At 40.7% G+C, this 10276-nt stretch overlaps 2 protein-coding genes across 2 annotated transcripts; both read left to right on the forward strand.

The window, feature by feature from the left end:
* The first annotated feature begins 2850 nt into the window (after window positions 1–2850).
* Window positions 2851–6245, forward strand: LOC308393489 (homeobox protein HMX3-like). The gene is made up of 3 exons (XM_080877288.1): window positions 2851–3433; window positions 3917–4114; window positions 4797–6245. The coding sequence occupies exons 1-3, from the start codon at window positions 3184–3186 to the stop codon at window positions 5222–5224; spliced, it is 876 nt and encodes a 291-aa protein (XP_080733414.1). The 5' UTR covers window positions 2851–3183; the 3' UTR covers window positions 5225–6245.
* Window positions 6246–6893: 648 nt separating this feature from the next.
* LOC308405002 (homeobox protein Nkx-2.3-like) lies at window positions 6894–8514 on the forward strand. Its single transcript, XM_080895365.1, has 2 exons — window positions 6894–7165; window positions 7445–8514. The coding sequence occupies exons 1-2, from the start codon at window positions 6967–6969 to the stop codon at window positions 7984–7986; spliced, it is 741 nt and encodes a 246-aa protein (XP_080751491.1). The 5' UTR covers window positions 6894–6966; the 3' UTR covers window positions 7987–8514.
* The last annotated feature ends 1762 nt before the right edge of the window (window positions 8515–10276 follow it).

Raw genomic sequence — 10276 nt, forward strand, 5'->3', positions numbered from 1 at the left:
TGGCTTTGCGGGTGAGGCGAGTGGTGTAAATGTCTTGCAGGGAGGGGAGTGGTACACCAACTATCCTCTCAGCTGTTCTCACAATGCGTTGTAGAGCTTTTCTGTTATAGTCAGTGCAGCTACCGCCCCACACAGTGATGCAGCTGGAGAGGATACTTTCAATAGTTCCTCTGTAGAATGTAGTCAGGATGGGTGGTGGAGCACTTGCCCGCTTGGGTTTGCGCAGGAAGTAGAGGCGCTGTTGTGCTTTCTTGGCCAGTGATGCTGTGTTGGTGGTCCAAGAGAGGTCCTCACTGATGTGCACCCCCAGGAACTTGGTGCTGCTCACCCTCTCCACCGCAGCGCCGTCGATGGTCAATGGGGGGTGACAGGTGTGGCCTCTCTGGAAGTTGACAATAATCTCCTTGGTCTTACTGACATTTAGCAGGAGGTTGTTGTCTCTGCACCACGTGGTCAGGAGCTCAACCTCTTTCCTGTAGTGGGTCTCATCGCCCTTGGTGATGAGCCCCACCAGCGTTGTGTCGTCCGCAAACTTCACAAGGTGGTTGGAGCTGTAGGTTGGTGTGCAGTCATGTGTCAACAGGGTGAAGAGCAGAGGACTGAGCACACAGCCTTGTGGAGCCCCCGTGCTCAGGGTGATGCTGTTTGAGACCTTGTTGCCCACACGCACCGCTTGAGGCCTCTGGCTGAGGAAATCCAGCAGCCAGTTGCAGAGGGAGGTGCTGAGGCCCAGTCTGTCCAGTTTACAGATGAGTTGTTGTGGTATTATGGTGTTGAATGCTGAGCTAAAGTCTATGAACAGCATTCTCACATATGAGTCTTTCTTGTCCAGATGAGTTAGGGCTGGGTGGAGGGCAGAGCAGATTGCATCCTCTGTGGATCGTTTCGCTCTGTATGCGAACTGGTGTGGGTCCAGGGTGGGAGGTAGGGTGGATTTGATGTGTGACATGACTAGTCGTTCAAAGCACTTCATAATAATGGGTGTCAGTGCCACGGGGCGGTAGTCATTGAAACAGGCTGGGGATGGTTTCTTTGGCACAGGTATGATGGTGGCAGTCTTGAAGCATGATGGGACAGTGGCTTGCCTCAGGGAGGTGTTAAAGATGTCTGTGAAGACATTCTTCAGCTCCTCTGCGCAGTCTTTCAGCACACTACCAGGGATGTTATCTGGACCCGCTGCTTTCCGGGCGTTGATGGTGATGAGTGTCCTCTTCACGCTGGCAGCAGACAGGCACAGAGGCTGGTCGTGTGGAGGTGGTGGTGTTTTCTGTGGGCGTGTGTTGTATTTTCCACTTTCAGCATTAATTAACTCATTTTAAGTTACAGCACACAGCCAGTCCATCTATGGGCACCCAAGGTGATGCAGGGCTTCTCTCAATAAAAGATACATTATTTCTCCTTGAATAGTCGAATGTTCATAGGATTTGGAAAGAGTTCTTAACCGTGGTCAAATACTTCTGCCTTATCCTAATTTTTGCCATGTTTGAAGTTCTCTTGTTATTGAACTTGATATAAAGCTACTCACTGATCTGACTTTTAACCCTCTGAGGCAGGAAACTGGGACTGTTGTCAAAGGCCGCATGAATAAGCTGAACTCAATTCTGCTCAATACTAATTTGTTCTCATTATAAGTGTATACTATACTATATATACTATAAGTGTATTGGTGCAGCCCTCCACAACAGTCCCAGTTTTTCATGTAACCAAATGGGAAAATGCGTTGCCCACCAATCAAAGTCATCACCAGTAATGCCCCAAATGTAACCAAAACTCTAACCCAGTGCAAGCAGAATATGTCACTTTTTTACAAAATGTAAATTGTTCTCTGAAGTTATACTTCAGATCAAACTGCACTGAGAAATACAGAAATCAGTTTTTCTTATTGTTACTTTGCTTCAGTTTTTAAGGTTCACTGAGTTTGACATTGAAACGTTGATTTTACATTATACCCATATTTTGAAGACTGGATGTTTCCTGTGCTTACCTTAAGCTGAGGTTAAAAGATGGGCTTGTAAAACTTTGTCTCATTACAACTTTCTAACTTGCCAGCAACACTTTATAAGGTTACACATCTCACTGGTGTTACAACACACACAAAATTAATTTTCAAAAAAGCAGGCTGCTTCTTGTGTCCAGTAGGTGCTTTGTCTTTTTTTGTGACAAACGTTTTTGTATCCATAGATGCTGAAGTTTTGAATGAGGATGTCTTGGGGAAAGCAGTTTTTTTTCTTTTGTTTTTATTTTTAAAAGGGGAAATGACCCGCAAACCTACTGAGAACTGATTTAAACAAGCAATCTAATTTAAGATAAACCAAACTTTTCACTTGAAGTACACGGTTAATTGAGCGCAGTAAGAGTTTTTTTTTCCCACTGACGCACGTTGTTGATTTGCCATGAATGCCACATCAGCAGCATCTGCTTTTTATTAGCATTAGCGCACAATGATACAATTATGATTCATACTCCTCCTATAACAGTGTCCATACATTATACATCATGCTTAGTCTTGGGTTTTTCTGCTATTTTAAGAAGAAAAAGAAATGTTTTACTACGGTGTATTTATGTTTATTATCCCTGTTTTATCTAAAGGCAAATAACTGGACGTTAGTAACCAATGAAATGAAATATAAAAATAGCATTTCTGTGGGAAACGTTTGCTTTGCTGTGTCATTATGGACAAGAAAGTGAAACCTGAGTGTAACAGAGTTATTTTGTGAATAGTAAATATAAAGTGTGCATGGACAAAAGTAACCAATAGGCGGTACTGTGCACTGTGCCATTCTTCATGGAGCTTTCTCCATCTCCAGCCCTGAGGACAACAACGTATCTCTGCCTTGGTTTGCTCCCTAATTGACCTAAATACAGCATCTCTGCGGTCCCTCAAGGCAGACTATCGCACAGCCCACACGAGAGCATACAAACTACGAGACCGTGTCCGGGTATTTCCTGGAGTAATTCCTATTCGCCTTTTGCCCTCAGCTCAAACCCGAAACGAATTTGCTTTGTGTATCTCGTAACTGTAGCAGGCTGTCCTCACATGGACTGCGTCGGGATGGTCTGCGCGCAGAAGACTCGTCTGGCCCGAGATAAGACGCCTTCCCAGGAATGACAGTATAAAAATTTACGTGTGGTGGATTTTAAAAGGGTGTTTTTTTTTGTAACTGGCGGAGTCATAAAGTCATCATGCTGGATGATAAAACACCGCGACTGAAATCCGGTCCTCCATCGAGAGGTTCATCTTTTTACATTGAGAATTTGCTGGGAACTACAGGAAGACGTTCTTCAGCCGAGGAGCGAGCGGAGACTCCGAGCTTCAAACTTACTGGTCACAACCCGGGGATGTGTCCGGGTCTGAAAACGAGACGTCTGAGCGACACTGACAGGTCGGACGGGAGCGGAACATTTGCAAACACAGCGAATGGCTGCTCGAGAAGTGAGTTTGCTCCTGACCGTCCTTTTCGTCCCATCGAAAAGGTTACTGAAAATAACAAATGTTCGTTTTTGTTTCGACGATTTGTTCCTTGTTTGTCGCTTACAAGAGTCGGGTTAAAATATATAACTCATTTTATTATTGATAAACAAACATCACACAAACCCCCACATCTAACATTTATGATTTATGCATCTCGCTTTGGGGTCTCAATGGGGCAAAAGTGGACATGACGCATGGTCAGGGTTCACTCTCCGATTATCAGCCGTGTAGAAGCCAACAGCATTTGGCATCCACACAACGATCTCACAACAATCTCCCTCTTGTTCTTTAAATAGACCCGCAGCGAAGAGCTGATGCGTATTTATAATCTTGGAGAGGACAGACAGCATGAATGCGAGCAATTCCCCGCTGTGCACAAATCTGACAGTGTGTAGGATGATTTAAAGTAACTTTTTTTTTCTTTTTTCACGACATCCTTTGCAGGGCTTCTTTGCAAAACCAGCCGCTCGCACGAACACGTAGACCCCGTGCTAAACAGCGAACGGGATTCCCCAACTTTAACGGGAAAGGCGGAGGAGAATGACAAACCGGCCGAGAAGGAAGGCGACGGTCTGACAGATGAGAAGGAAGAGGAAGACACGCGCTCCTCTTGCGTCTCTCTAGGGGACAGCTGTGACACAGGTGAGCTCAAAGTACACGTAATTCATTAAAAAGACACACAAAAAACCCAAATAGTCTTGTGCTCTGCTATAAGCACGCATGCGCCGTTCTAGTACACACTCACTCAAGCGGAATTTTATTTTTTCGATTTTAAAAAAGCAGCATTTGCAGAGCTTCTTGGTTAGGTGCATTTTCTTTCCGATAAGGTGCATTGACAGCAGCAGTGACCCAAGTTTTCAAAAGTTCGCATTAGAGAGCAGGGGTGCAGTTAGCATTTCTTGGGTCTGAGGGCCATACCCTGCTCTGCCAGTTACAGCAGAAGAGGGCAACATGTTTTATTTGATTTGATTTTTATTTTGTTGTAGAAATTAGATAAAAGCAAAGGATGATACATTTAGTAACTGAATGGAGACATTACATAACGGGTTAAAATACAAATATTAAACTTTATATCTAAATGCTATATGAACATTAAATTAGCTTAAATATTGCAAATTGCTTAATAGCACCGCATAGTTCATTGTATTACATAGCAGTACTGCCTATTTGGAGATATTCACCTGGAGACTTGTTAGCATGAATTTGATCAATTAACAGCTACATGGTCTGTAAATGCAACACTAGAAATATACATAAAATGTTTACTGTTGCGATGTGTGCTAAGAAACTTTTAAATGAAGACACTGCTTCTTCTTGGCCTCAGGTGACATCACAGTGGTGCGAAAGAAGAAGACGCGCACTGTGTTCAGCCGAAGCCAGGTGTTCCAGCTGGAGTCCACCTTCGACCTGAAGCGTTACCTGAGCAGCTCGGAGCGAGCTGGGCTGGCTGCGTCGCTGCAGCTCACCGAGACCCAAGTAAAGATCTGGTTCCAAAATCGCAGGAACAAGTGGAAACGACAGATCACGGCAGATATAGAAGCCAGCAGCACCACTGCACCGTACGCCGCCCAGAGGGTGGTTAGAGTTCCCGTGTTGTATCGTGAGAGCGTCACTACCCCGCTGACACTGACAAACCTGCCCCACGTGTCACATCCAGTAGTTGGCTTCTCTAACTCTGTTAACTATCCGCTGTCTGGCCACTTCACCCATCCGGTGTCATTCATAACGCCACAGATGACCGGGCTGGTGTGACTTAAAGAGTGGAAGAGATCTCGTATACCTGTGACTCACATGAATCAAATAATGATGCTGCAAAATGTTCATGTTAGAATATTCAGTAAAGTTCATCCCTGCAGTGCACTGAGCATTGTCATCCTCTGTTGAAATGTTTCCTTTGGATGTTTTCTGGAAGTACATTTAGATCAAGGTGCCCGTGTCTACTTTCAGCATTAAACTTCCTCATCATTAGCAGAACCTTTATCAATTTATTGTAAGCAAAGGTCATTTTTTAAGATTTAGTACCAAATTTAGCACTACCAGGAATAAATTAGTATTACTAGAAATATGAAAATTGTGATGGATATTTTTGGACCATTCAAGCTGCCCACCATCCTTCTTTGTGCTTTACTGAGGACATTTCACACACATAGTCACACAGTTTCCAACTAAAGCTTTATTTTGCGATGATTTCTGTCACTGGAAAATATAGGGGTCCACGTACTTGGAAGAGTCAATATGTTTATGGTGTGTAAAGCGATGTAAAAAAAATTAAAACAAAGAAAAAGATACTTTGGGAATTCATTAATTTGTAAATGTATAAGAAAAATCTGGAAATGAAAACACAAATTACTGTAAACAATCAGGTTACACATAGAAAAATCATCTGAGGACAAAAATCAGGACCAAAAGTTCATTTTTGTATATTTTTTTCTATACTTTATGCTTTCAACTTATATTCACATGCTACAGAAAAAGTTTTTCTTTGCACTGCTGAGTTTCCCATCACACTCATCTTCTCACGTGGCTTTAGACTGTTCAATTCTTTCTGAAATTTGAACCCACACACGTGACCTATGAGTGCTAAAATGTAGCTCATTTATGAAATAAAAGCCAGTATGGTGTTTGTGATATTGTGACTTTTGATAGCTGTTAGCAGGGGTAGGCTATTAGCAACACTGATTGACTGACACTTTTGTTTTTTGTTGTTAATTTAAGATGATTTTAATACAGAGTTTTGTACACTTCTATGTTCACATGTGAATAAAATTTTATGCACAAGGCGTTTCGTGGTTTCTTTCCTGTTTCTTGGCCATCAGCTGTTTATTTGGCATCTTTATTTGGAATTTAGGTTGTATGTGGGTTTCAAAATGTAAAAAAAACCCAACTTATGCCCAAGGGGCAATTAAGAAAGAAAAGAGGGCATCACATGAGATGAATAGTTTTTGATAGTGTGAGTAACATTTTCAAAGAAAATAAAAAAGAACAATGAGGTTAAGCTGAGATATGCAATGTTGGAGGCGAGATTAGAACAGCTTATTGTGATAAACTTGGCTATGTTATGCGCCCCCTTAACCCATTGTCGGGTTACATAATTCTCATGCTGCCAGTAGTTAAAATGCTGTCAAAATGACATGTTAATGTTCTTTACAGAGATACTTTAAAAAGTATTTAGTATCTAAAATAAATAAATACATAAATAATAAATAAATAAAACAACTGGTAAGGTTTCCAAACTCTTAGTTTTTGCACACTTCCTGGGAAAGCAGGCTGCAAGAAAGCGCACAAACCTCCAATATGGCAGCCAGACGTAAATCTGCATCCCGCCCTCATCTGCCCCCTCAACCTCGCCAATCAAAAGCTGCTAAACCGCAGTCTTCCGGGTCGTTGATTTACTGCGCACCGGCTCCTCTGTGCTCTAGTGGCAGCCGAGGAGCAATGGTGCTCGGAGCGTCCAGAGACGTCGGTGTTTCGGGTTTCTCGGAGGAGCAAATGAAATGCCGGGGAATATGAGCAAAGAGGATGCCCCCAGTCGGAGCACTTGTTTGACCTTCACAATTGACAACATCCTCAACCTGAGGCCGCAAGAAAGTGGAGATTTGGACTGTTCAAACGGGCAGAAAGACGGTGGATGTAAGAATGTTTTGGAGGAGCGATGTGAGGATGTGTGGGACGTCCGAAGGACAGAGGAGACAGGTAACTCTGACGGATATACCCAAATACCATATCTGTAAATTTCATAGAATTAAAGGGAAATTTTAGGCTAATTAATCTGTTTAGAAGCACAACGATAAAGATCAAAAAAAAATTTTTTAAAAACGCTCAAAGTTCAAATTATTTGTGCGAAAATGCAGAAGCGCTTACAGGACGCCGGTTTGTGTCTGCTTTACTGGAATGTTGCTGAGCTTGTTCGCAGGTGTTTTTACGTTTGCCTTTACCGCTGCACCAAAGCACATCTTGTCGCTCCGTTCACAGTGAAGCCCAGAGTTCAGCGCGGGGGAAACACACCGCCGCTCACCGCTGGATCCTGTCCGCAAAATGAGTGCAGCGCTGAGGAGCCACAGCAGCAGCACCACCACCAACAACAACAGCAGCAGCAGACTGTGGACTCCAAAGCCATGGTAAAGAAGAAAACGCGCACCATCTTCTCCAAGCGACAGATATTTCAACTCGAGGCGACTTTTGACATGAAGCGCTATCTGAGCAGCTCGGAGAGAGCGTGCCTCGCGAGCTCCCTGCAGCTCACGGAGACCCAGGTGAAAATCTGGTTCCAGAACCGCCGCAACAAGCTCAAGAGACAGCTGTCCACGGACATGGAGGGCCCGCTGGCCGCCGATCACTTTACAGAGGCAGGAAAAAACGTGCAATTACCAACTTTTTACAAAGACAGCAGCGTGCTGGGCGGATGTTTGTTACCCATACCGTTCCCTGTCGTGTACCCGACAGCAAACGCCGCGCCTTACATTTACTTCTCTAACACTGGCAAATACTTTGGCCTCTTTGATGCAGACTGTTGAGTTGTCTCTTGGGTGCGTGGACACTCCGACTTACAGTCAGCCCAAATTTTTTTTGCATGATACGTCTGATCCTTTTTTCATTTTTAACTTTTTTTTTAAATGAGTTGTCAACATATCAACTAATTCAACGTGCATGCGCCACTTTTTGGTTTATCACTATTATTATTATTATTATTATTATTATTATTATTATTATTATTATTATTATTATTATTATTATTATTGAATTTTATATACAGAGTTTATCATCTTGAATTGTGCATGCGTTCAAATCCTCGGAGCAGTTTTCCTTTGCGCAGTAATGTCATCTGAAAGAATGTACCATACGTTAAACTCCTGATGCTGCATCAGCCTTACTACCCTGCAATAATACTTTCTGTTTGTGTGTGTTCATTGTTTTTCCTGTGGAGCAACACTTGGTTTGTATTTATATGGCCTTATCATTGTTTAGTTTTTTTTAAAAAACAACTTTTATCTTTTGTTTTCACTTTTATAAGACTGTTAAACTGTGAAGACGGTTATTCTACGACGATCATATTTTGCAATAAAACGTGTAACATTTGCAGTTTTAAATGTGTGTTGACTTGTATCAGGAACAGCAACACAAAAAACCCCAAAACAAACAACAACAAAACCCAACAGATAACACCAAAACACGCCCAGATTGCATTTTTAATAATCCTTTATTTATTTATTAACTCATACTCCTACTTTTCCTTTCACTTTGTAAGAGTCGTTTCGCATTATTTATTCAGCGTTAGATCGTATTTAAAGATTATAGTAGACTGTCAGGACTTTATCACTGCAGGGAGAAAAATAAAGTTCAATAACGGAGAGCTGAGAAATCCGGGGCACACTATTTGCTTTACAGTGAACGAATTGTAAATTTAGTAGTTAAACCAACTTATGATTATACATTTTGAACCGAATTAACTAATGTACCACAAAAAAAAGAAGAAGAAAAGAATCGTCTGTTTTTCTTGCTCATTAAGTAAATTAGCTGGTTAGTGTTTCCTTTGCTATCCCTAATATTAAAAGCAGAGACCATAAGCTGAATAATGATCACCATTTATCACCTCTGTGTTGACGTGCTGCTAAAAGTATTTTAAAATCTGCAGAAGCTTTACAGTCTCTGTTAGTGCCTTCTTGTGTGTTCATTCCCCCTGTTATTCCGCAGAGCTGTCAGGAAGCTCATTTTGTCTCTCAGAAATGTGTTTAAACAGATGACAACTTCTTGGTGTTTAATTAAAAGCTCTGTAACAACTCTCCATTGAAAAATCCAAATCCTAAATATATAAAAAATATTTATATAAATTGAATGATTTATTAGTTAGAAGAAAATTTAAAGTTGTAGAAGCCTGTCAACCTTCAAATAAATTGTCTTAATTTAGACTGATATGCTACAGAAAGTAACCAAGGAAGAGAAGTTTATTTAGAAAGCACTTTCCAGAGACAAAGTTGAACAGTGTTTGACACCAAATATAAATAAATAAATGCCTGTAATAGCTGTAATGCAGATTTTGTAAGTTCTGAAGTTAAGCAATGAATGAATATTATCAAATTCATATTTGAATGAATCACTTTCAGCATAAGACACAGTATTAGTAAATATTACAAATCGCTGAGATGAGTAAAGACCTGTTTCTGGTAAGAATAAGCAACTTTTTCTGTTCAGTTTCAGCACAGATGTGAAAAAAAAGAGGAAACAAAAAGAGAATATTCAAAATGCTCACAGAGATATCTTATGTGTTGAGCCTATTTTCTTTCGTTTTATTATTCTGAAATTAATTTACCATCAAATGAAAACACTGAATTAGAAAAAACAATTGCAAACAACGTAAGTAAGCATATAAAAATTGCAGGATTTTTTATTAAACCAAAGAGTTGTTTATTTAAAAAAAAACCTTAAAAAGTTTACTTAGAAAATCTATCTATCTATCTATCTATCTATCTATCTATCTATCTATCTATCTATCTATCTATCTATCTATCTATCTATCTATCTATCTATCTATCTATCTATCTATCTATCTATCTATCTATCTATCTAGAGCCTACAGTGATGTACAGTTAGGTGTGAATAAGGAACAGTCCATTCGTACGGCAAGTTTGACCAAATCTGTGAGTTTTATAAAGTTTTCTTAATTTTGTAACAAAGTTAAAGATTTTTCTCATACAGAAGATGTAAGTTTATGAATTATGTATTTCATGGAAAATAAAAAAAAAGAGAAAGTTTGTAAGTGAATGAGCAAATCAAAAGACTAAAAAGTGATTATTAAGACTTGCAGCA

This window comes from Rhamphochromis sp. 'chilingali' (genome assembly GCF_963969265.1).
Source record: "Rhamphochromis sp. 'chilingali' genome assembly, chromosome: 1".
NCBI lineage: Eukaryota > Metazoa > Chordata > Actinopteri > Cichliformes > Cichlidae > Rhamphochromis > Rhamphochromis sp. 'chilingali'.